The sequence below is a fragment of the Cnephaeus nilssonii genome (assembly GCF_951640355.1).
Source record: "Cnephaeus nilssonii genome assembly, chromosome: 5".
Classification (NCBI taxonomy): domain Eukaryota; kingdom Metazoa; phylum Chordata; class Mammalia; order Chiroptera; family Vespertilionidae; genus Cnephaeus; species Cnephaeus nilssonii.
In genome coordinates this window covers 51,426,038-51,453,825 of record NC_137076.1, presented here as the reverse complement: position 1 = coordinate 51,453,825, position 27,788 = coordinate 51,426,038, and the positions used below count along the sequence as shown (strand labels likewise).

Genomic DNA, 27,788 nt, shown 5'->3' with positions numbered 1-27,788 from the left:
TCCGGGACCGCTGGCTCCTAACCGCTCACCTGCCTGCCTGCCTGATCACCCCTAACTGCCTCTGCCTGCTGGCCTGATCACCCCCAACTGCCCTTCCCTGCCAGCCTGATCACCCCCTAACTGCCCTCCCCTGCTGGCCTGATCGCCCCCAACTGCCCTTCCCTGCCAGCCTGATCGCCCCCTAACTGCCCTCCCCCGCTGGCCTGATCGCCCCCTAACTGCTCTCCCCTGCCGGCCTTATCGCCCCCTAACTGCTCTCCCCTGCCAACCTGATAGCCCCCAACTGTTCTCCCCTGCCGACCTGATTGCCCCCTAACTGCTCTTCCCTGCCAGCCTGATCGCCCCCTAACTGCCTCCCCTGCCGACCTGATCGCCCCCTAACTGCCCTCCCCTGCTGGCCTGATCGCCCCTTAACTGCTCTCCCCTGATGGCCTGATTGCCCCCAAATGCTCTCCCCTGCCAGCCTGATCACCCCTAACTGCCTCTGCCTTGACCCCTGCCACCGTGGCTTTGTCTGGAAGGACATCCGGAAGATGTCCAGTATAATTAGCATATTCTCCTCTTATTAGTATAGATAGGATGGTGATGATGCTGACAATGAAGAAGAAATAGCTAACATAAATATTCTGCCTCATGAGCAAGGCAGGTACTCTTTCTAATATATACTATATATTTATTGAATTCTGCCAACAGTAAAGGAGGTAGTTACTATCATTGTCTCCATTTTAGTGAAAGTACAAAGAGTTAAGTAATTTGGCAAAGATCTCAGTGCCATAGCAGTCTGAGGTGGCTCCCAGTTCAGGGTGTCCGGAGAGCTATCATTGCTGTGCTAATATGGTACACACTAATCATGTGTGGCTGTTGACACTTAAATTAAAATAAATATCAATAGCCAGATTTCCTGTACTCAGTAGCCACATGTGGCTAATGTTTCTGCAGAGAACACAGATCCAGGACACTTCTGTCATTGCAGAGTCCTGTTGGACGATGCTGCTTCAGAGCATGCTGCTCTGTACATACATTCTCATATACAAATGCTAGCAAAGACCTTTCTACACTGGAACCAAAGAGAACAGAGAGAGGCAAACGTAGAAAAATACAAATACAGAAACAGAAGCTAGCAAGCAAACTTGAACAGGTCTTATTAGGCAGTGTGAAGTACTTAGTTTTGCCTCAGCATATCCTATAATTCTGTGCCATAACCTTTGCCAGTGTTTTATTTTTGTTTGGACTTATTTTTCAGGTTTCATACATATGAATTGACTACCAATAGCTCCATGACTTCTACCTGTTAGTGGAACTATGGCTAGAAATTTCAGATGATGTTTATGGATCACATTGTGTGTAAAAGGTTTATTCTGGTTTAGCTGTAAAGGAAAGTGATGGGAGGCCACAATCTACAATTCTATTATTTCTTATATCTTTAAATATTTTTAAAGGTTAATAATTCTTAAAGGTTGAAAAATTGTCTAGAACACTTAAGGAAAATTATATAATAATGGATACTACCCTAAATATTACATATATAGACATAATCTTGTGAAACTATTCAAGTGGTGGTATAATTTTTTTATCTAACATGAAATGACATAGTCTTTGAGTTCATACATAATTAGTAACCTCTTATTTATGAGCATTTCATTCTACATATTCTCATTCAGTCAGTATATATAAAAGATGCTTGAAATGTAAGAGAAAAATGATAATTATCTTGTTCTTATACTATAAATATATGTAGGTGTATTTATAATATTGTCAAAGCTTAATGCACATCAGTTACGAGAAATAAAATGAAAATGTCTATAAAATGTATAACCTTATAATATATGACATTTTGTTTGGCTTAATTATGCATAAAAATATTTTAAATGCAGGAAGAGCGGACCAAGCTAACAAAAGAGCTTTCTTCACTTCGAGAACAAAGGGAACAGCTAAAGGCAGAAGTAGAAAAGTACAGAGAATGTGATCCTCAAGTTGTGGAAGAAATACGTAAGTTTGTGTCACATATTGAGGATTTTAACTTTGCTAATGAAAGAGACTTTATACTTCCGGTTGCCTGGTATTCTTTCTCTATGTATATAAGAAAATAAAGCCATTAATAGTATTAATGGTGCATTAAAATTTTCTTTAAGGAGACTTATCTTAAAGTGATAGCCTTAAAATTAAAAGCATTTCAAGAGTAAGGTAGTTAGGTGGGGTAGAAGGATAAAGACATAAAATATAAGTTTAGGAAACTAAGGAGTCAGAGAAGGAGCTAACTTGGCTCCAAGTACCTTAACTCTAGAAAGAAACCCACCAATATCTTCTAGGAAAAATGATACCAAAATATAAAGTTTGCAAGTTGCAGAAAATCAGTCTGTGTTGACTTGCCTGTTGAATATACAATGATGTTTTGTCTTACTTTTAAACCAGAGTCTCCAAAGCTCCAATTTGAATAATTTTTAAATATTTATGTGAAGATAGAAATTTGATTATTTAAAGAAATGAAAGGGTGTATTATAAAGACACTGCATTTAATTGCTAAGGAAAACATAGCTTTCTTCACATTTTTCTGTCTTAGCCTGTCTTTTCATTTAGGAAACTACCAAGTGAAACTTTTAGAAAAACGGACATTATGTGATTGAAGGCTTAAAAAAAAAACTGAAAATATTTGGCACTTTAAAATTAACCTAAGATAGTTTGATTACAATTAAGTTATATAAAAACAAAACAAAAACAAACAAACAAACAAAAACCCTGAGCAGTTCAGTTAGTGTAATGTAAAGTTAAATTTAATTTTAGAGTTAGGTCCCTGTTTTGCACAGCTCAAGAGGTACATTCACGTGCAGGTAGTACGAAGCCTAGATGGCGGTATGAATTGGCTCTGTCTCTGCTGACTGTCCACGGTGATTTTCAGAGTGTGGAGGTAGAAGAGCCCCCTGAGCTAGTCATTTTCTACAAATTAAGTTTTTGGAAAGGCATGTTAGCTCTTTCGAGCCGCCCACAGATTCATTTCACTTATCATCATCCTGCAGAAGAAAGTGCTAATCAAATCTACTGCTACAAAATTAACCACTTTAATCTGTTTTACAGTTTTAACTAATATCACATGATCCTCAGTGAATACAAGCACATCAAAGCAGCAGGAGACAGGTAGGAGATTACTAGGAAGCTAGGCCTGCTCATGCTTTATCTTTAAAAGAAAAGAGGACATCAAATGTGTGTTTTGCCTAGAGCAGCTTCTCAGGAAAGAGAACTTTCATAACAGTTTCCTTACCCAGATTTCCTACCTTCAGCTGGTTTATTTTCAGGATCAGTATGGCTGTGCCTTCTAGCAGTTCATCATAAAAATTCTGTTTTCACACAGTAAAACAGTAACCAAATCTGATCCTTCATTGGTTATGCTTACTTGGCTATGCCTTGCTTCCTGATTTCAGTTTTGGATGTTTTCCTTTACCAACTCTTTGCTTTCCTGTTTTATTCTCTTTCTGTCTAGGAACTGCAACTCTTAGCAATACCCATTCAGGGTTTCTGCATTTCCACTCTCTGGTCCTCTTTGTATTGCTACAGCTGGTTAAATGACCCTGACCGATATCACTTCTACTTATGACCTCCCACTTTTACAGTACTTTTCATAACTTTAATTTCATGTCTCCTCTCAGAAATGATTAAAACTCTTACAGAACTACCCTGACATATACCGCTGGTGATCCTAAGGCAGTGGATCATCGTGAGGTACAGAAAATCATCAAGGCTAGAGAATTGTGCCAGACTGATTCATGAAGTGGGAAAACTTTTATTTCTTTATTTTTTTAAATAAATCTTTATTGTTCAGATTATTACAGTTGTTCCTCTTTTTTCCCCCCATAGCTCCCCTCCACCTGGTTCCCATCCCACCCTCTTCCCTTACCCCCCCCCCACTGTCCTCATCCATAGGTGTATGATTTTTGTCCAGTCTCTTCCCGCACCCCTCACATCCCTTTACCCCTGAGAGTTGTCAGTCCACTCCCTTTCTTTGCCCCTGATTCTGTTATATTCACCAGTTTATTGTGTACATCAGATTTTTAATTCACTTGATTTTTAGATTCACTTGTTGATAGATATGTATTTGTTGTTCATAATTTTTATCTTTACCTTTTTCTTCTTCTTCCTCTTCTTAGAGAATACCTTTCAGCATTTCATATAATACTGGTTTAGCGGTGATGAACTCCTTTAGCTTTTTCTTATCTGTGAAGCTCTTTATCTGACCTTCAATTCTGAATGTCATCTTGGCTGGGTAGAGTACTCTTGGTAGTAGGTTCTTGCTATTCATCACTTTGACTATTTCTTGCCACTCCCGTCTGGCCTGCATAGTTTCTGTTGAGAAATCAGCTGACAGTCGTATGGGTGCTCCCTTGTAGGTAATTAACTGTTTTTCTCTTGCTGCTTTTAATATTCTCTCTTTGTCTTTTGCTCTTGGCATTTTAATTATGATGTGCCTTGGTGTGGTCCTCTTTGGATTCCTCTTGTTTGGGGTTCTGTGCGCTTCCTGGACTTGTAAGTTTATTTTTTTCACCAGGTGGGGGAAGTTTTCAGTCATTATTTCTTCAAATAGGTTTTCAGTATCTTGCTCTCTCTCTCCTTCTGGCACCCCCATAATTCTGATGTTGGTTTGCTTGAAGTTGTCCCAGAGGCTTCTTACACTATCTTCAAATTTTTGGATTCTATTTTCTTTTAGCTTTTCCAGTTGAGTGATTTTTGCTTCTTTGTATTTCAAATCTTTGGCTTGATTCTTGCGTTCCTCTAGTTTGCTGTTGGGTGTCTGTATAATATTTTTTATTTCAGTCAGTGTATGTTTAATTTCTAGTTGGTCCTTTTCCATATCCTCGAGGGTCTCTTGCATATCCTCGAGGGTCTTGCTAAATTTATCGGCCTTTTCTAGGAAATTCTTGAAAAACCTTATAACCGTGGTTTTGAACTCTATGTCCAGTCGTTTGTTTTTCTCCATTTCTTTGGTTTGTGATCTGTTTCTTTGTCTCCCCATTTTCACTGCTTCCCTGAGTTGGTAGGGTAGCTTTGTGTGCTAGTTGTCTTATATGGGCCAGTGGCTTGGCCTCCCCAGTTACCTGAGGCGGACACTCTTAGTGCACCTCTTTGTGGACTGTGTGTACAGCCTTGTTGTAGTTAAGTCTTGATTGTTGTTGGTATCAGTGGGAGGAGTTGACCTCCAAGCCAATTGGCTGTGAGGGTCAGCTGTGTCTACGCTGGGAGACAGCCTTATTCGACTAGACTTGCAAAGTTGTAAAAATCTCTGTGCTCAGCTTGGATGGGGCGGAGTTTCAGGGTGGAGCTTCAGGTTGGAGCCTACAGCCTTGGCTTTCCGTCGGCCCCGCCCTATGAGGTTCCTGGGTCTCAGTGTCCCTCGGTACTCACTGCAAGCACCTCTGAGAGAAAGGCACCCTCGAGTTTCGCCCGCTGCCAAACAGTCTAGTCTCTCCCCCAATGAATCTGGATTCCCAGATTCTCGCCCGGAACTGGGGTTCAATGCAGTCAGAACTGGGGTTTAGCGCAGTCCGGAGCTTTTGTCTCCTTCCCGCTAGAGCCCTACGGCACACTCAACAGTCCGTCCTCTGCGCGCATTCATGTGCGCGCCTCCGGAGCTCTGCCTTCTGCCGCTCCCCTGAGTTTCCGCCTTACAGCCCAGATTCCCCCAGTATGAGCCTGGGTCCCCAGGGTCTCACCCGGTACTGGGGTTCAGTGCAGTCGGAGCTGGGGTTCAGCACAGTCTGGAGCTTTTGTCTCCTTCCTGCTAGAGAATGCCAGCCAGGCACTCAGCCACCCGTCCTCTCCGGCTCCGTCCTCTCCGCATGCGCGCACACGCCCATGTCTCCGTACCTCAGTCTTTTACGGCTCCTCTGATTTTCCTTATGGTTTTCTCTTTCCTTCTAGTTGTAGGATTTCCAGTCAGCCAGCTTTCCTGTGGTTCTGGATGATGTCCGTTTTGTCTTTTAGTTCTATTTTTGAAATTGTTGTGCGAGGCTGCAGTTTAGGTGTTTACCTATGCCGCCATCTTGGTTTCTCTGGGAAAACTTTTATTTCAGGTATTGTAATTTCAGAGGTTACCATTCCTTGTACCTCTGAATCAAGCAACAATTTTGGCAAGTGCATCACCTCTTAAAAATAAAAGTAAAACATGACGTTTCAGGGAGGATGGATTTTCTGGACAGTAGAAAGCATAGTTGAGGAGGAAGTTTATACTGGTTGCCTGAATTCTGCTTTCCTTCTTGTACTTTGTTTTTCAACCCACCGAAAGCAGTGTGGATGAGTATTATGGGTATGAGGTCTAATTGAAGAAGAAAAACTTTTCTGTTTTAGAGTGAGTTAAAGAGAGTTTATCATTCTTCATCAACATCAGACCTAGATTATCTTTTAATATTTATTTATGCAGCCACATCAGATGGATCTATATTTGGATCCAATGGAATTTGTAGGATGTGTCCATTTTTTACATTTTCACACTGTACATTTCTGGTCTTAATAGGGGAATGAGAGGATAAGTCCTTCCTTCCTGGCTTTGTGCTATTTTTTTCCTTCATTAAAAATATTATATATTTCTATAGAATATGGTAATTATATAAAATTACACATATTTAATAGACAGTAGATATGCAGGATAATTACATTATTCCATAAATATATTTTAGATGTCAAGGTAAGTTATCTTTTTCGTGGAGAGCTACCAAACTACAACCTGAAGTGGGGAGAAACTGTCAAAGCCTACATGCCTGTAAACATAATTTTTTAGTCTAATTTTAGTTTATAGTTTTATAGAGAAATGTACAATTTCTCTGCTTTTAAAATTCAGCTAACAAATAAAACTTTATTCAAATGTGGCACTTCCACTTCCAGCCAAGATAGTGATGGACTGGATTTATCCTCCCACCTGAAACCAATATATGAAATAATGGTTTTCAAGATACTTGATATCAGACAACAAAAGACAGTAGTTATTAGAGCAAAGCCTTATGGTTGTTCCACCTTATTTTGTTGAGAGTTTCCTGGCTGTGGCACAAGGAAGGAGAACCTGGGCAGAGCCCTGCAGACTCCCTTAAGGAGGAGAATGAATTGAGAATGAGGAAGATCACATGGCTAGAGTTGATCTAGGCCAGCATACTAGAGAGGAGAGAGTTACAAAGAAAGAGAACCCTGGATATCTATAGACGGTTTCTCTCAAGTACTTAGTTCATGCAATTGAGGACACTGCCCAAAGCTAGGGAAAGAACAGTCTGAAAGGATTAAAAGGAACAGTGCCAGGCACCCACATAGGACCAGGTATAGTGCCAACTCTTACCAGCCAGACTAGAAAAATGTGTAATTCACAAGGCATTGGGTAGAGTACTCAAGAAGGTCTTGACTGCTCTCAACCTATCTAACAAATCATAAGAGCAAGTCATGAAAGCATCAAAGTGTTTCAAAGTAACTTTTGGCATTACAGAACAAGTTCAAGAATATTTATAGGAGTACAAAAATATCTAGCACCCAAAATTATAAAATTCATAACGTCTGGCATACAATGAAAGATTACCAGGCATGCAAAGAAATAGGAAAACATGATCCTTAATGAGAAGAATAAACCATCAATCAAAACTAACCCAGAACTGACACAAATGATAAAATTAGAATACCATAAACTTATTTTAAATGTAATCTATATATTCAAAAAGTTAAGTAGGAACATGAAAGATATAAAAAAGATCCAAGTCAAACTTGTGGAGATAAATACTTCTGAATTGGAATGACAGCATATTAAACTTTGTGAAAGGATTAGTGTACTTGAAGACATAGCAGTAGAAATGATCCAAAATGAAACTCAGAAAAAAAATGTTTTTAATGAAAATACCATTTATGAGTTATGAGTTGTAGGACAACCTCAAGTAACCTAATATATTTGTAATTGGTGTCCCAAAAGGAGTGTATGTTGGGAGGCAACAGGGTTTTCCAGGTCAGAAATATATCTGAAGAAATAAATATCAGAAATAAAGGCTAAATTTTTTTTAATTTGATGGAAACTATAACCCACAGATTCAATAAATTTAAATATATAAATTGTAAATGGCAATGATCTCCTTATCCCTAAATCTAGAAAACTTTTTTAGACTTTAACCTCTACTTACCCTAAGTTCCCTTCCCAATGAGATTATTGTTTTTAAAATGTGCTTTTTGATAATGAAGGACTTATAGTATTTTGGCTGCTATCATGTTATTGAAGAATATAATATGCTGGATTAAGGTTTATGAGTTTCACAAATTGATTTTAATAGGATTTAGTTCTTAATGGCATGACTATAGTATTCATATTATAAGAGTTAAGCTTATCTTGAAGTCTCTCATGCTTATTTTGAAACAGTTTTTCTGCTGATAATAGCTATAATCTTTATGTTCTTGTAGACATGGCTATGTGTTATCTCTTACTTCTCAATAATTCCTGCAGGAAATATTTTTTACATCATGACAACAGAATTATTGATAATCATTAAGCAAGTATTAGCAACATTAGTTGTAAATATCCAAGAAGTGAAAAGTAAAAGGAATAATTTATAAAACATAAAATTTAATTTTAGCTGTTGTGACCATTACATAAAAACAGATAAAATAAATTGTAGTAAAAAATACTTGAAAGTAAATTTTTTTCTGTTTTTTTTTATTTCAAGAAAAACGATCTTAAATATAATAATGTTACGTGCAATAAACATTAATATCTCAAGAAAAACGATTTTAAGTATGATGTTACATGCAATAAACACCAATTATTCAAGAAAAATGATCTTACATGTAGTAATATTACATGCAATAAACATTAATATTTCAAGAATAAAAGAATTTTAAGTATCATAATATTACCAAAACTGTACTAGCATAGCACGATATCACAAAAATTGTAGGAAATATTCAAATCTGCAAATAACAGGATTACTTCTATTATATTCTAGAATATTTTCCCCCCTCTGGCTCTATTTTTGTTCATCAGTTTATGTTGTTCATTATATTCCACAAATGAGTGAGATCATATAATATTTCTATTTCTCCGGCTGGGTTATTTCACTTAGCATGATGCTCTTAAAGTCTATTTTGTCGGATATGAGTATTGCTACTCCAGCCTTTTTTTTTTTTCTTCTCAATTTTCATGGAAAATTTTTTTCCATCCCTTAACTTTCATCCTGTGTGTGTTTTTGTTTTGAGGTGGGTCTCTTGTATACAGCATATAGTTGGGTCATGTTTTTATATCCGTTCAGCTATCCTAAACCTTTTGATTGGAGCATTTAATCCATTTACATTTAGGGTTATTATTGAGAGGTACTTATTTATAGCCATTTTAATTCTGTATGGCTACGTTTCTCTCTCTGTTTCTTCTCAGCAATCCCTTTGATGAACTCCTTGAGACCTTTTTGTCTTGGAAGCTTGTTATTTGACCTTCTATTTTGAATGATAGTCTTGCTGGATATAGTAATCTTGGTCTCAGATCCTTGTTTTCCATTACCTTGAGTACTTCATGCCATTCCCTTCTGGCCTGTAGAGTTTCTGATGAGAAATCAGGTGTCAGCCTTATGGGAACTCCTTTGTAGGTAACAGTTTTCTTTTCTCTTGCTGCCTTTAAGATTCTCTCTTTGTCTTTAATTTTTGGCATTTTAATTATGATGTGTCTGGGCGTGGGTCTATTTGGGTTCTTCTTGTTTGGGGTTCTCTGTGCCTCCTGAACTTGTCTGACTTTTTCCTTTTTCAGGTTAGGGAAGTTTCCTACCATTATTTCTTCAAACACGTTCTCTATTCCTTTCTCCCTTTCTGCCTCTTCTGGAACACCTAGTATTCTAATATTGTTACATTTCACATTGTCCCACAACTCCCTTAAGCTCTCCTCCTGTTTTTTAATTGTTTTTTTTCTTTTTAATTCTCTAGTTGAGTGATATTTCCAACTCTGTCTTCTAATTTACTGATTCAATCCTCAGCTTCCCCTAATCTGCTGTGTATTCCTTCCAATGTGTTCTTTATTTGTGTTATGTCATTCTTTATCTCAGACTGTTCTTTTTTCATAGTTACTATATCTTTTTTCATACTCTTGAGCATTTTTAACATCATTACTCTGAACTCTGTTTCAGATAAATTTCTTATCTCTGCTTCATTTATCTCTTCTTTTGGAAAATTCGCTAGTTCTTTCATTTGGAGGTTGTTTCTTTGTTTCCTCATTTTGGTTGTCTGGGTTTGTGACTATGTTTTAGGCAGAGCCTCTATACCTCTCAATCTCTAATGCAGGACAATGTTAAAGGCTGTTTCTGACTAATTGTATCAGGCAAAGACTCAAAGCTTCCAGAGACGCCTCTGTCTAAGACTAATAGGATTCTGACTTGAATTGCCCCAGGCAATTGTCCTCAGGTATGGCGAGAGTTTTTTCAACAGGGTGGGGCAGTTGCTTCTGACTGGAGGCTAATTATTACTTTTAATCTCTTAAGTGGCCTCAGGGCAGTGTGTTTTCCAATAGGGTGTGGACTGTCTTCCCCCCTGGCAAGGCAAATGTATATGTGGGAAAGATGTCCTGCTTGAGGGAATGACTCAGCTCAGGAAACTTGGGGTGTCTGCCTTCTGAGCTCTGTCCCTTGAGTCCCTTGTCTTGGGCTCTGCTCTCACAGCTCCAATCCACTTCACCCTCCCTCTGCCAGAGCCCAAGGTGGGTGGCTCCACAGGGAATTTTTGTTCATTGGCCCTTTAAGAGGGTGGCTGAACTTTCAGTTGCCACTCCCTAGCAGACAGCACCCCACTGCTTTTCACAGCTAGATGTTATGTGAGTACCTTCCTCAGTTTGGTGCTCTCTGCTGTGGAGCCCAGAATCGATATTAGATCCCAGAGTTCTCAGTGGCACCTCCCCCCGCCCTGCCCTCCCTCCCCACAGCTGAGATATCTCCTCCAGGACTTCAGTTGCCATCTTTGGGTGCCCGGCCAGCCCTTTCGCAACTCCACCCCTCCTACCAGTCTCTATGCAGACTCCACCTTCAGTCCTTGGGTATCAGGGTTCTCTCCTGTGAGTTTTCCATTGATTATTCAGGAAGCCTTTCTGATTTCAGTTATAATTCCAGCTTGTTCATGGGAGCATGTCCATGCAGCATCCTCCTACTCTGCCACCATTTTTAATCCCAAAAGTAAATCTTAAGAAATTTTCTTAGAAATAAATGTCAGGATGACAATAACAATGGTGGAGTAAGGATCTCTGAAAGTTTACCCTTCCGTGAAAGCTGGCATGAATTGGGACAACTCTGCCAGAATTCTAGGAACAAACCAAAGATTTGCCTATTCAAGAAAAATGGCTGTCCCTAGCTGGTTTGGCTCAGTGGATAGAGCATCGGCTTGCTGACTGAAGGGTCCCAGGTTTGATTCTGGTCAAGGCACATGCCCGGGTTGCAGGCTCAATCCCTAGTCGGGGACGGGCAGGAGGCAGCTGATCAATGATTCTCTCTTATCATTGATGTTTTTATCTCTCTCTCCCTCTCCTTTCCTCTCTGAAATCAATTAAAAAAGAAAAAAGAATAGAAAAATGGCTGAATCTCAGCAAGAACAGGTGTTTGTGGTGTTTTAACTTGCCCTATATTCAATCCGTACTCTCCAGCTTTGAAAAATAACAGCCCTGCATCCTGGTATCAGAGAAAGCAGAAAGAAGCTGGATCTCTTTAAGTCCCTCATTCCCAAAGAATTGTCATTATGTGATGTCTCTGGTGGTTCCCTGAAAGCCACCAATAGGAATGAATGTCGTTATTTGACCTGGATTGGAGTATGTCAAGTGTTAACAGCCTCTCCCTGGGGAGTGATTGTCTAAAATAATAAGGCAAACAGTAGACTAACCAGAAAGCTTAAAAAGAGAAGCTGAAAGATATGTCCATTAGTGCCTTAAAGATCATCATATTCCAGGAAATCTAGAAGCCCACATACATGCATAGACCTATGCACATTCTCAGGAAAGACCTGAGAAGTTCCTAATCTCCCACCTCCAGCTGACCTTTCTTGACACTTTGTGCAAGCAGGAAGTGAAAGCTAAGGCAGAGTTGTAAATTGCCTGAGTGTTTAAACATGCCCAGCACACACTGAGATGCAGTGAATGCATTGCTCTGTGGAAATTTACTAACATCTTATTTTTTCTTTTATTATCTATTGTTTTCCAAATATTTCTCTTGTTTAAAAAATTGATTAACATTTTAATGCCTAGAGGAAACTTTTGAATCAATAACCTAGTCTTCCTTAAGAAACTGGAAAAAGAACACTCTAAACCTAAGGCAAACAGAAGAAAATACAATGAATAGAGCAGAAATAAAAGTAATAGATAATTGATTCTTTAAGCTAATCAAGAAAATTGACAAACTTTTAGCTAGACTGACTTAAGGAAAAAGGAAGATATAAATTTTTAAAATTAGGAATGAAAGAGGGAACATTATTAACCTTACAGAAATAAAAAGAAGTATAAGGGAACGCTATGAGCAGTTATGGTCAATAAATTTAATAAACTACATGAAATTAACAAATTCCTAGAAAGATACAAACTACTAAAATGGTCTCAAGCAGAAATAGACTAAATAGATGTATAACATGTAAAGAGATTGAATTGGAAATAAAAAAAACTTCCTGCAATGAAAAGCCTAGTCTACACTGCAGAATTCTACCAGTTTAAAGAAGAATCAACTTTTCAAAGAAAAAATTAGAAAAGGAGAGAACACATCCTAACTCATTCTTTGAGATCAGTATTACTCTGATACCAAAACCAGACAAAGACATCATAAGAAAACTTTAGATAAATATTGCTTATGAATATAGATGTAAGAATTCTCAACAAAATACTAGCAAATCAGATCCAGCAGTATATAAAAAGGAATATGATTAACTGACATTTATCCCAGGCATTCGAGGTTGGTTCAACATATAAAAATCAATCAAATACAGTATATTTTTTAGAATAAAGGTGGGGGAACTCCACATGATTATCTCAATAAACAAAAAAATAAGTATTTGAAAAAAATCCAACACTCTTTCACGATAAAAACACTCAACAAACTAGGAATAGAAGTGAGCTTTCTCACTCTAATAAAAGGACATCTACAAAAAATCCATAGCTAACATCATATTAAATGGCAAAGGGCTATATGCTTTTCCCAAGAATGTCCAATCTCACCACCTCTATTCAACATTGTACTAGAAATTCAAGGCAGGGCAATTAGGCAAGAAATAAATAAATGGAATTCATGTTGAAAAGGGAAAAATAAATGTATTGCTATTTGCAGTTGATACGATCTTAGATAGCCGTAAACAATCCATCAAAAACAAACAAACAAACAAAAAAAACCCCAAAACTATTAGTGCTAATAAGTGAGGTTACAGCATACAAAGTCAATATACAGAAATTACTTGCATTTTATATACTAAAAATGAATACTCTGAAAATAAGAAAAAAATTCATTACAATAGCAGCAAAATGAATAAAATACCTAGGAGTAAAGTTAATCAAAGAAGTGTATGATGTACTGAAAACTACAAAACATTTAATGAAATTAAAGACCTAATAAATAGAAAGACATTCTATGTTTATGCATTGCTAGACTTAATATTGTTAAGATGGAAATACTCCCCATATTGATCTACAGATTTAATGTAAAACCTATCAAAAATCCAATTGCTTATGTCAACATCCAAAATATATATCTATTTTAACATTTTACAACTCAACAATTAAAAACATAATTCAATTTAAACATGAGCAAAGGATTTGAATAGACATTTTCCCCAAGAAAAGTACATAGTTTTCCAGTGAAAAAACTCAACATCTTTAGTCAACAGAGTAAAAATCAAAACCACAATGAGATACTACTTTACACCTATTAGAATGCCATAATAAAAATAATGGAAAATAAGTGTTGGTGAGAAGAAATTAGAACTCTTGGATTGCTTGGGAGTACGGAAGATTATTAAAATGAAGTAGCCAATTAAAAAATATTGTTGAAAGTATTACATATGTCCCATTTTTTCTCCCATTGACCCTTATAGCCTGCCCCCGCTCTAGGCCTCCACCACCCTGTGCATATATGCATACAAGTTCTTTGGTTTATCTCTTCCCACCAACTCACCTACCCACCCCCCATTCCCACCCCCACCCCCGCCTTCCCTCTGAGATTCGACAGCCTTCCCTTTGAGATTTGACAGTCTGTTCCATGCTTCTATGTATGGATCTATTTTGTTCAACAGTTTATTTTGTTCATTAGATTCCACATATGAGATACTTGTCTTTTTTCTGGAACAGCCACTTTTAAAAACAATATATCTGTTTCCAAAAATGTTAAACATAGAGTGACCGTTTGAGCTAGCAATTCCATTCCTAGGTATATACTCAAATTGAAAACATGTTCACACAAAAATTACTAAATTGTTCCTATTAGCAGTAACCACCTAAATGTTCATCACCTGATGAATGGTTAAACAAAAAGTGGTATATCCATACAAGGGAATAGTATCTATGTATATAAAAGGCTAAGTGACCGTACGTATGTCCAACCATACATACGTCCGACTGACCAGCTCGTATATGATGTGCACTGGCAATCTATGTATATAAAAGGCTAAGTGACCGTACGTATGTCCAACCATACATACGTCTGACTGACCAGCTCGTATATGATGTGCACTGGCAATCTATGTATATAAAAGGCTAAGTGACCGTACGTATGTCCAACCATACATACGTCCGACTGACCAGCTGGTATATGATGTGCACTGGCAATCCTATATAATAAGAGAGGAATATGCTATTTAGCTGTTACATCCTGAGGCATTACGACCAAGCGTGTCACAACCAGATCACGGATCAGCAGGAGGGTGGGCCAGCGAGGTACAAGCAGGCTGCAGAGAGCTACAGGAAGGGGCAAGGCAGCAAGCTAGGAGGGGGGCGGGGGGAGCTACAGGAGTGCAGGGCAGCAGGCAGAGAGCTACAGGAGGGAGGCAGTGACCTACTGGCTACAAGCGGGCGGCAGAGAGCTACAGGACGGGGCAGGGCAGCAAGCAAGCGGGAGGCGGAGAGCTACAGGACAGGGCAGGGCAACAAGCTATGAGGGGGGCAGGGGGAGCTACAGGAGGGTGGCAGCGACCTACTGGTGCAAGGATTCATGCACAGAGCCACTAGTTTAAAAATAAACGTTGACTTGCACATGTACGATACATATAAAGCTCTTGCTGGCACCAATCACATCGAATTTCTTAATAGTATTACTCCTTCTGGAATTCCTTGTCATAAATTAAAATTGAAAGGAGGTACAATCATCATGCTACTGAGAAATCTTAATATCAATGGGGTCTTTGTAATGGTACTAGATTTATTATCAAAATATTTCAAACTATCATAATCAAAGCTGAAGTATTAACAGGATCTGTGGAAGCAGAGGTTGTTCTGATTCCAATAATTGATTTGTCCCTGTCACTGGTCTCTCATCTAAATTAATTCGAAGACAGTTTCCCGTGATGCCAGCATTTGCGATGACTATTTATAAATCACAAGGACAAACTCTATACAGAGTAGGAATATTCCTACCTGAACTCGTTTTCGGACATGGTCAGTTATATGTTGCTTTCTCTTGAGTTCGAAGAGCATGTGACGTTAAAGTTAAAGTTCTAAATATTTCATCCCAAGGGAAATTAGTCAAGCACTCTGAAAGTGTTTTCACTCTTAATGTGGTATACTGGGAGATAGTAGAATAAGTTTAATCAATTTATCAGTCATTGTTTTTATCAATGTTTTTATATCATGTTTTTGTTTTTATATCATTTTTTTTGTTTTTATATCATGTCTTTGTTGTTATGTCATGTTGTTATTGTTTACTTATTAATCAATTTATATATTATTTTCATACGCATTTTACTAATTTTTTTTCATCTTTGACACTTCTATTATAGAGAAAGGGCGAATAGCGATATTAAAATATTTCTTCTAATTAATTTCCTTTCAATGTGCACGAATCCGTGCACCAGGCCACTAGTTTGGCAATAAAAAGGAATGACGTAGTGATACATGTTATAACATGGATGAAACTTGAAAACATTGTGCTAAGTCAGAGAAGCCAGACACATATTACATGATTTCATTTAGGTGAAATGTCCAGAACAGGGAAATCTATAAAGATGGAAAGTAGATTAATGGTCTCCAGGAGCTGGGGGAAGGGAGAATGTGGAGTGACCCCTGATGTGTATGGGATTTACTTTTGGATGATAAGAATGTTCTGGAATTAGTTGGTGTTGGTTTTACACCATGTGAATATAATAACTGAATTATATGCGTTCATATAGTGAATTCTGTGGTATATAAATTATTTTTCAATAAATAAATAAATGCCATAAAGATATTTATGTCCAGTTATTCATGGCATTGTTATGTGCTATGTAGATTAACTTGAAAGACAATACAGACACATTTAAAAGCAAGATGTATAATTAAATGTAAGTAAATATTTCCTCCTACAGGGGTACTGTATGACCATTGAAATTTTTTTAGGTCAGGTTTATTGTGATCTGATATATATACAGTACACTAAAATTCTTACCATTTAACTAATTATTGACCTTCTTTTGGTGTTGTAAATTGTTTGAGAAACACATCTCAGTTGAACTTACATGTTGTCTTTAAAGGAGCAAGTATAATAATGACACTTAGGAAAGGGAAACTGCTCACCTTGACTTTCTACTAATGATAATGTAACTGCAAGTAGGTTTGTGAGATACAATATGTCACTATTTGACCTTTTTTTCATAGCCACTTTACTTGTATAAACTTTTGTTCATATAAGAAAAAGAATATCTAGACAAATGAAGACTATTTATTGTGTGTGTGTATGTGTGTGTATATATATTTTTTTCTGTGTGTTTTTTTTTCCAGGTCAAGCAAATAAAGTAGCCAAAGACGCTGCTAACAGATGGACTGGTATGTATTATAATGGCACTGCTAAACTATAGTTAAACTTCTTCCACATTTACTATGATGTGAAATACAGAAGCTATTGTGTCTAGTTTTGTTCAAGGAAAGATGTTTTTGGAAATGCATGCATTAAGCAGGTTTTTATATATTAAATCATTTTAGTTATTCAAGTTTTTTAAAATCTTTTTATGAGTAATTTTTGTAAAGTATAAGATATTTTTTAAAAACCAAAGATTACTTCCAGTTTAACTTTTGTGTGATTTTTCTCAGATAAGTCACTTAGGCTAATCGCTTAACCTTCATACAACTTTTAAGAGTTTTGTAGAATCCTAAAGATTTGTCTTCTTGCTAATAATTATAACAACTAACATTTGGTGAGTTCTGATTTTAAGCCAGGCATTATAAAGAGTGTCTGTGGCACATTCTCATTTTATCTCTACAACAATCTTGTGAGGTAGATAGGATTATTATCCCTAATTTTGGAGATGAAACAGAGACCACCAGGAGTCCATGGCCACACAGGTGCTAGGCAGTAAAACAGGAATCAGAATCCAGCTTTTCTGAATTCAGAGTTCAGGCTCTTATTCCCTATGTCAGTGGTTGGCAAACTCATTAGTCAACAGAGCCAAATATCAACAGTACAACGATTGAAATTTCTTTTGAGAGCCGAAAACCGACTTCTGCGCATGGGCCACGAAGTTTCAATCGCACCGTCCGTGCGCGCCCGCACGTGGTATTTTGTGGAAGAGCCACACTCAAGGGGCCAAAGAGCCTCATGTGGCTCGCGAGCCGCAGTTTGCCGACCACTGCCCTATGTGATACTGTCTTCTCTGTATCCCTGCCTTCCTGTAAATGCCTCATTAACCCATTTGCCAGTGGATATATCCTCTGCTCTACACCAGAGATATTCTAAGAAATGGGAATTATTATGGCATTATCTGTGTGTCTTAAAGTTTAGAAGAAAGTTTAAAAATTATAATTGCTGTGAATTATATACAAGTATGATTAATATTGTTAAAACTTGTCTGAAAATTGCACTGATGTTTTTTCAGTATTTAATTGTAAATTAATGGTAAGTGAACTCTTCCATCCTGGTAAGAGTTTATAATGCCTCCACATGTATTACTCATCCTCATTTTGTTTCTGTGGGGGAGGATGGATAAGATTGTGTTAATACAGAGCTATCTAAGAGCTTAAAGTCAAAGGTGATTAAATCAGTCGCTGGAAGAAAGAGATTTGAGCCAAGTTTCCCTGACTCTGTGTCCAGGCCTCTGTATTTCTTAAAAAGTTGTAGAATCATTTTTTCTTGTCTATTTTAGAATTAAGCAGATTGATAAAGTCAATGTAATTGGCCTTTGGTTCCTATAAAATTGCAATCTTATTTACTATGAAGCTATTTCATAAATAATGTAATGCTTTCGTGGTAAAAACGGAAGGGTAAAACAGCAAACTAATATTAAAGAAAAGAGAATAATGAGCCCTGGCCCGTGTAGCACAGTTGGTTGGGCATTGTCCCATGCACCACAAGGTGTGGGGTTCGATTCCCACCCAGTTAGGACACATGCCTGGGTTGCGGGTTCGTTCCCCGGAAGGGAGCATGCAGGAGGCAGCTGATCAATGTTTCTCGCTCTCTCTAAAAAAAATCAATAAAAAAAATATATTTTAAAGAGAATAATGAATTATGTGTTCAATAAAGTCTTGAGAAGTAATAAATACAGTACTATCATATGGATTTGTGAAATATAAAATTTTGAGTGAGAAAAACTAGTAAGTGGATTTTTAGGTTAAAAATAAGATAAACCCTAACTGGTTTGGCTCAGTGGATAGAGTGTCAGCCTACGGACTGAAGGGTTCCAGGTTCGATTCCAGTCAAAGGCACATGCCCAGGTTGGGGGCTTGATCCCCAGTAAGTGGTGTGCAGGAAGCAGCCAATCCATGTTTCTCTCTCTCCCTTCCTCTCTGAAATCAATAAAAATATATTTTAAAAATATAAGATAAGAGTCACTAAGTGATTTCCCCCAATAGTTCTCAGCAAACAGTAGGAACAGGCAGCCTGTGTAAAGGATAAGAACTTGACTCTGAAAGGAATCCAAGTGTGTTCCTTATTGGCTCTGTGACTTAATTGAACTTCTTGAACCTGCTTCCTTTCCATGTGGACAGTATCTTCCTCACATTTTGGAAGGATTAATTAAGATAGTTGGTAACCCATTTAGTACATTAGACACATGGATTAATACTCCCCTTTTCCCTTCTCCTCTTAAAAAAATGCTTTTATGTTTTACCATTGATCATAAACTTCCAAAATTATAATTAAAATTTTTTTCAACAACTTTTTCCCCTATGTCCTTAGCTGAGAAAGAACCTGGCACTTTTAAAATCATGTAGGAAGGAAGATATTTTTACATCAGCAGGAACAGCTGATAAGAATCCTATTTCCACTTGAGGTTATAACTTGCTCCTTCCAACGTAAAAGTGTTATAAAAAGATCATGGAGTTAAAACAATTACTCTTCTGAAAACCTCTCAGTCTTCAAAACCAAAAGAAAGTACCAGTAATACTTATAACTAAAGAGTATTATGTAATTATTAGTTAACTAGAGGCCTGGTGCATGAAATTCATGCACCGGGTGGGCGGGGAGGGGGTGTCCCTCAGCCGGGTATGCACCCTCTTGCAATCCAGGAACCCTTGGGGGATGTCTGACTGATTGGGATCGGGCCTAAACTGGCAGTCGGACATCCCTCTTACAATCCAGGACCGCTGGCTCCTAAACACTTGCCTGATCGCCCATAACCACTTTGCCTCATAGTTCCTAACCACCTCTGCCTGCCTGATCACCCCTAACCACTCTGCCTGCCTGCCTGATCGCCCCTAACCACTCTGCCTGCCTGCCTGATTGCCCCTAACCACTCGCCTGCCTGCCTGATGCCCCTAACTGCTTGCCTGATCACCCCTAACCGCCTCTGCCTCAGTCCCCGCCACTGCGGCTTCATCCAGAAGCACGCCCGGCTGTCCGGTCTAATTAGCATATTATGCTTTTATTATTATAGATGTTTGGTTTCTTTTTACTTAAAAAGTCCCTGCCCTAACCGGTTTGGCTCAGTGGATAGGGCATCGGCTTGCGAACTCAAGGGTCCCAGGTTCGATTCCGGTCAAGGGCATGTACCTTGGTTGTGGGCACATCCCCAGTAGGGAGTGTGCAGGAGGCAGCTGATCGATGTTTCTAACTCTCTATCCCTCTCCCTTCCTCTCTGTAAAAAATCAATAAAATATATATTTAAAAAAATAAAATAAATTAAAAAGTCCCTGAAATATACAGGTTGGGACAAAACTGGGTTTACCATTGTGAATATGTCAAACACAGAGTGTATACGTGTATTAGTATTTATTATTGTATTGTTTTCCATATGAACAACTGTAAACCTACCTTTGCCCCACCTTGTATATAGAATTGAGAATATTTACTGTTCAGTAATTCAGTATTTCAGTTTTATAGAATGAGAGATTGCTTCAGCATACAAATATAACTAGAAATATCACATTGAAATGTTTTGTGGCACTAAGTACACTTCAATGCAATTTAATAAGTTATATAATTTAACAGCTCGTTTAGTAACTCAGATAGTGGAGTTTTGATGACTTAGTATGAGAGGCATCTTAATGAACAAGGGGGGATAGATGTGGTGCATATGATATTGCCTATCCTATTCCTGTGTCTATCTTGGATGTGCCACCATATTGATTAACAGGAATTCTACCAGTCTTAATAAGGCTGTTTCTTTAAAAAAAAAAAAAAAAAAAAAAACACTGTTTTTTAGCTGTTTATAAAAATTTCCACATAATAGGGAAATTATTTGACAGGGAATGAACTATCAGGATGGTGGGTAACATTGTGTTGAAGGCAGCTTGAGAACTTGTTTAATGGAGTCTTTTTTGAATTGGTCCATTAGGCATTGTTGTGGAGAAGCTTTTATTTGTTCTTCTGTTTGTTTTTCATCTTAGAGGGTTTATAATAAAATGATTTCTTGCCCTCAGGGGAATCAGGAACTCCTTTTGCAGAGGCTATAGCCTTCCTGTGGTGTTTCATTTTCTTCTCTCTGACCTAGAGTTGAAGTCCATTTCTCCAGACTTCCTGCTTCCAAACCTGCCTGTGTTCTCTCATTTCGTGGAAGTCATTCTGTGCTCTTGGAGCCCTATTCTGAATGCTGTTCACATAACACTTGATCTTTTCTAACATACATACCACTTTGAAATTGTTCAGTAGTAAATTGATTTTTCTCTCTATTCTTGTGTCAGCTTGAAGGCATAGGTTCTTTATGTTCTGGAATTTCTGTAATACACTTAATGCCTGTCTCATGTAGCAGCGGGCCCGCTGTAAGTATTTGGCTATGCAGACACTGTTGAAACTAAACATCATTCTGGAGTACCTATTCTCTCTAGGGTCCTTATTAAAAGTAAAATTTGTTTTCGATTTTTTTTTTTACAAAGTAAAAATTTATTTAATACCTGTTGATATTCTATAACACTTTAATTGAAAGAAATGAGGATATTTTTAAACATTATTCTATTTGATGTGTTAGTATTCACCTTAGAAATGAACTTTATTTTAAACATTAAGTTAATCTTATTTGATACCTAGAATTAAACTTCTTTTGTTTTTGTTTGTTTTATAATTTTTTATTTTGTTAAGTATGCCCAAATATTCCAAGCATAGTAAATAATGTGTTTTAAACTGGTCAATTAGCATTTATTTATAGTAGAGGAAGCATTGTTATCTCTAGCATGAATTTAATGTACTGCATGGAAAACTGTCATCTGTCTTGTCATTATAATAATATTAGAGGCCCGGTGCACGAATTCGTGCACAGATGGGGTCCGGCCAGCTCACCCCGATGGGGCTCGATCGGGGCCAGTCGGACTTGGGGGAGAAGACGCGGGAGGTTGGCCGGCCGGCCCCGCCCCCAATCGGGGTGGGGGGCTGGGGGCGGGACCAGTTGGGAGGAGGAGCTGTGGGAGGTTGGGGGGGCTGATCGGGGGAGGGGCTGCGGGCAGTTGGAGGGGGGCCGATCGGGGCCCCAATTGGGCTGGTTGGCCGCCGCAGTACACGTCATAGCGACCGGTTGTTCCAGTCGTTCCATCATTCCGGTCACTTGGCTTTTATAAATATAGATAAATGATGAACATTGAATTTTTATGAGCTAGATTTAATATACAATTTTTTTCTAAATGAAAAACCACTACCTTGACCTATTCCTATTTCCTGTCTCCAGAGCAAGCTCTTTCAACTCTTTTAGCTGATTTTTTTTTATTTATTTATAATTGTATCTTCAAATAACATTCATATATTGCTTTTGCTTGATTTTTCAATTTTAGGCAATTCTGTTATTCCTAATGTAAAACTTTGCTATTCTGCATCTCAGCTATTACATATTTCCTTCCTTGCTCCTTTTTTTAGCATAATTATTGTAATTTAGTGTTTGCATTATTGATTGTGATTAGAATATTTACGTTATGTAATGCTGTGCACAGCTGAATGTATTATTCTTACCCTCTAATAGTTCATAGTTGACTTTGAGTTAATAGTTGACTTTGTTTACATAGGTTTCCATGTACTTATTGCTAATTCAATAGCAGTTGTTCATCATTTTCATCCATCTTCTTTTTTTTAATCCTCACCCAAGGATATGTTTTTAATGATTTTAGAGGGGAAGGGAGAGAGAGAGAAACATTGATGGGTTGGCTTTCCATACACAAGGTCTCGGGTTCAATTTCCTGACCACGAATCGAACCCAAGACCTTTTTTTGTACAGAACAATGCTCCAACCAACTGAGCACAGCAGCCAGGGCTTATCCTTCTTCTTGAAGGAATTGTTCCTGTTTTGTCCTGTCTGGTCTTCTTGCCTTCTGTGGCTAGTACACAGCTGTCAAACTAGAATTTCCTTTCACCATCATCCTGGGATTGCTTGCCTCTCCCCTATGTTGGATTCCCTGATTTCCCACTTTCTGTTATCTCATGTCTTTCTTAGATGTACTCCTTCATTTATGTGGATCATATCGTGGAGTAGCTTTCTCTCTTCATGTCATACAGTGGTTATAACTGTGTTCCTCTGCATCACAGCCATTAACATAGCCCTTCCAGATAGAGATCTCCAGGTTCAGGGATCACTTTTCCTTACCTTTTCTTCTTGGGAGTAGAAATATCTTGCTCTTGCTTAGCACAGGCTGCTTCACCATCTCTTGTAGGCTTTTTTCATCCTTGCCTACACTCTCCACTTACTTCGTTTGGTTGTGCCATCTGTTTTCTGCTGCAGTTTCCAATCTGGATGGCTTAAAAAGCAGAAATTTATTTTCTCACAGTCCTGGAGGCTGGAAGTCAAGATCAAGGTATTAGTAGGGTTGGTTCCTTCTGAGTCCTTTCTTGTAGACAACCACCTTCTCACTGTGTCTTCTCACAGTCTTCCCTCTATGCATGTTGGTGTCCTTGGAATTAAACTCGTTAAAATAATGTTTTTTAAAGTGATCAAACACTATATTTTAATTTGCTAAGGATACCATAACAAAATACTTCAGACTGGGTGTGGCTTAAACAAAAGATAATTATCTTCTCACAGTTCTGGAGGCTGGAAGTTCAAACAGGCATGTCAGCATGTTTGGTTTCTTTTAAGACCTTGGTTTGTAGATGGCACTTTCTCATGTGTCCCCTCAAGGTCTTGCTGTTCTTGTCTCAGTGTGTCCATATTTCCTCTTCATATAAGACCACCAGTCAGATTGGATTAAGGCTGCCCTAATAGGCTCATTTTAACTTAATCACATCTTTGAAGATCAATTCACAGACCTTTTGACCCTCTTCACCAAAATGTGTCTTTCACTCCATTGATTTGAAAATAAAATAAGTAAAAAAATAAGGGAAGGGGTCAATTTTCCAAATATAGTCACATTCTGAGGGACTGGGGATTAGGACTACAACCTATGAATTTGGGGGAGGTGACATAACACTTCAAAAGAACCTATTTTGACACTTTACTTCATTATCACTGCTAATACAGTGCTTAATATTTATAGAGTACTGGAGGCCCAGTGCATGAATTTGTGCATCAGTGGGATCCCTTGGCCTGTGGGATCGGGCCAAAACTGGCTCTCTGACATCCCCTGGGAGGTCCCGTATTGCGAGAGGGTGCAAGCCAGGCCCAGGGACCCCACCGGTGCACAATGGGGCCCAGGGAGGGACACGGGAGGTTGGCCAGCCAGGGAGGGACCGTGGGAGGGCTCCAGGGCATGTCTGGCCTGTCTCCCTCAGTCCTGATTGGCCAGACCCCAGCAGCAAGCTAACCAGAGCGTCTTCCCCCTGGTGGTCAGTGTGCATCACAGTGAGCAGTTAAGTGACATTATCATATCATTAGCATATTATGCTTTGATTGGTTGAACAGACGACCAGCCACTTAGCATATTAGGCTTTCATTATATAGGATTCTGAACCAGAACACTTTTACCATTATTTTTCTGTATTTATAATACATATTCATTATAAAGGTGGTATATGTACATTAAAGAAAATATGTAAAATTAAAAAAGAAAATTCACCATCATTCCTATTCCCCAAGTGCAACCACAGTGAACACATTGGTACTGCCTGTGCAAAGACACCCTTCCAAGTGATTAGACATTGAGAATGCTTTTATTTATTTTTTCTTTTATTATACTTGGATGCAGATTTGACCATACATTTTTGTACACAATTTGTTTTATTTCCTTGGGATAAATTCCTCTAAGTAGATATTCTTTTTCAGTGGTAACATGCATTTATATTCCCCTAGAGGACACTAAAGATACATCTATTCCTATCTTAGTCTTTAGAGAGGGGAACCCCTTTCTCTCCTCACCCCTCTCCCTTGCATGGCCTGGTACCTGGAAGCCATTACTTTCTGTTGGGGAGAGAAAAGGGTTTGGAGAGAATGTGTTCCCTTTGGGAACAGGAGCAGCTCTAATTCGCGAGGTGACAGAGTCCTGACCTCCGCTGTGACTTGGAAGAGGCACCGCCAGCTGTTCCCTGTCTTTGGATTATTCCTAAGTCGGCTATTCTTCAGTGGCACCCAATTTACTGGGTTTTTAAATATCAGATCCGTTTATTCAAAATACTCACCAAATATTTTCTGCTGAAATTAATTTGCCATTATGCCATTACTCTTGAAAATAAAGAAACTTCTGTAAGTAAAAACAATGGGTAGAATTATATTTGAAATGTTTTGTGATGGTGTTTTGAATTCTCAAAAAATATTTCTTATTTTCTTTATAGATAACATATTTGCAATAAAATCTTGGGCCAAAAGAAAATTTGGATTTGAAGAAAATAAAATTGATAAAAATTTTGGAATTCCAGAAGACTTTGACTACATAGACTAAAATGTCCAATGTTGGTAAAGGATCTATGTGCTTGTGAATATGTAAATTATTTATGTTATCCAACCAAGTGTATAGAATTGTCATTTACCGGTAATTGTGATGATCATTCTGTTAATTTTAAATAAAGTATAAAGTGTAGATGTTTTTCACGTTTTTTGTTTGATGGAAAACAGGATGGCAGCCATATCTCCACGATGCTCATCAAAGTAGGCCAGCTCCCTAAGTTAGGTTTACAGAGTATTTTTTTGAGGTCAGGAACCATTATGACTTGATAACATTTTATAGTTCCATTAAACTATTAAATATTAAGAACTAAGTGTACTTTTGAAGGCTCTATTATACACATGCACTCACACATAAACGCTTGGAAATAACTAAAACTCTAGTCGCTGCTTTAGTATTTCTCAGTATTTAGTGGTAAATGTGTGTGATGAATTCTCAATATACTGCATTATATTTGCAAATTCCCACAGGGGGGAAAAATACAGAAAGTTGCTCTTCCTTAAATTTAGAGTTACATAGCAATTTCTCAGATATGAAAACTACTTTCTTTTGAATTTTTGGTGCCTTTCCGTTGTGAAGAATAAGCATGTGGCCCTTTGTCCTGATTTCTGCACATTTTATAAGATGATATAGTGGTGGTAGTATACCACACATCACCAACTAGAGTTTGGTGATATTATTTTTTCCAACTAAGAAGCAGGTTAAAAATCACATATGTCCTGTGTATATATCTTTTTCCAGTTCAGCTTAGGCATTTAGAGTATTTGCAGGCACTCCAAGACAAACAAACAAAAAAATTAAAACTCATGTATGCCTTAATTTTTTTTTCACACTGTTCCAATTTTTATATTCTTTTAAGTAACTTGAATGAGATACTCCATATGTCTGAAATCACCCAAATGGCATTCAAGCCATTTGTAGTGAATCTGGCCTTTGTATTGCATGCAGTGGCTCAGGGCCTACTTAATCATTTCCTGGAGGTGAGGGGGAGCCAATTGGTCCATCTTTGTTTGTTCTTGAGGCCAGTTTATGTTGTCTTAGGGCAACAGCTCTTACAGGAGAAAGTATTTGATGTAAGGGACAAAGGACAAAAAATAAAAATAACCCATCATAAGCCTGCTCATAAAACATTAATTGTGGGAATTCAAAAATTTCTGAGACCCAGTTTGCTATTTATTAGAAAACTAGAGGCCCAGCGCACAAATTCATGCACCAATGGGGCCCCTCGGCCTGGCCTGTGGGATCGGGCTGAAACCAGCTCTCTGACATCCCCCGAGGGGTCCCGGATTGCAAGAGAGTGCAGGCCAGGCCGAGGGACCCCACCGGTGCACAGTCGGGGTGGAGAGACATGTGGGAGGTTGGCCAGCCAGGAAGGGACTGTGGGAGGGCTCCAGGGCATGTCCAGCCCATCTCACTCAGTCCCGATCAGCTGGACTTCAGCAGCAAGCTAACCTACAGGTCTGAGCGTCTGCCCCCTGGTGGTCAGTGCATGTCATAGCAGCCGGTCGACCAGTCAACTATCTGCCTCCTGGTGATCAGTGTATGTCATAGGGAGTGGTTGAGCAGCCTTAGCATATCATTAGCATATTACGCTTTGATTGTTTGAACAGCCGATGGGTCAACCAGACACTTAGCATATTAGGCTTTTATTATATAGGATATGTTCTCTTGTTTAGAGAGAAGATATGTATGTTCAAAAGGAAACCATTTGTAATGATTCCTAAAAGATTATTTTATAACTAGTTAGGCAACATTTTTTTTTAATTGAGTCTATCTTATGGGGCTAGCATGAATGATGAGATGAGGTCTGTACATGAGCTAACGAGAGGCTGTGGTACCCTCCTAAGCCAGTAGTGTTCTGGGAAATGTTTAAATTACTCCTTAAAAAGTGGGGACTGGGCCTTATTTATAGTAGTTTCTGCCTATTTATGTGGTGTAAATACTTCCAGCATAGCCAATTTTCAATTATCAATGTGATGACATACAGAGAGGGCAAAAGATGCTCAGTAGCATACCATTATATACATTTTTTTCTGCCATACAAATACATTAGATATAAATAATCTCAAGAGCAAAGGTAATGGTAAAATGTAAAATAGAGAGTGGTACATTTTTTAGTTTTAGTTCCATTGTTTTTAATATAGTTCATCTTAGTTTCTGTAATTTAATATTTTTAAATGCAATTTAATCTTTATTAATGGCTGTTTAACAGCTGGCTCACTCTGTTACTTAACAGTTAGTTGGCTTGCCTACTCCAGCACATCACTCTTAATCTTTCAGAGTTGCTTTTGGGTTTGCTCTTCCCTGAAATTAGAGATACTACTCAAGAAGCCTACGGGCATTAGTCCAGCCAAGCACTAGATAATCCTTAGTCCTGGGCTGGTTTTGTTATTGATCTGAAGATTGAGTACAACTTGGGTGGAACTAGAGTCAAATTACTAGTGAT

General features: G+C 38.2%; 1 protein-coding gene across 1 annotated transcript in view; it reads left to right on the top strand.

Annotated features, from left to right (window-relative positions):
• MND1 (meiotic nuclear divisions 1) overlaps nucleotides 1–25,680 on the top strand; it is a 64,086-nt gene extending 38,406 nt beyond the window's left edge. The window contains exons 6-8 of the mRNA XM_079771673.1: nucleotides 1,875–1,989; nucleotides 16,904–16,948; nucleotides 25,233–25,680. Coding sequence (XP_079627799.1) covers nucleotides 1,875–1,989; nucleotides 16,904–16,948; nucleotides 25,233–25,339 — 267 coding nt within the window. The 3' untranslated portion in view covers nucleotides 25,340–25,680. The remainder of the gene's footprint in view (nucleotides 1–1,874; nucleotides 1,990–16,903; nucleotides 16,949–25,232) is intronic.
• Nucleotides 25,681–27,788: the final 2,108 nt, after the last annotated feature.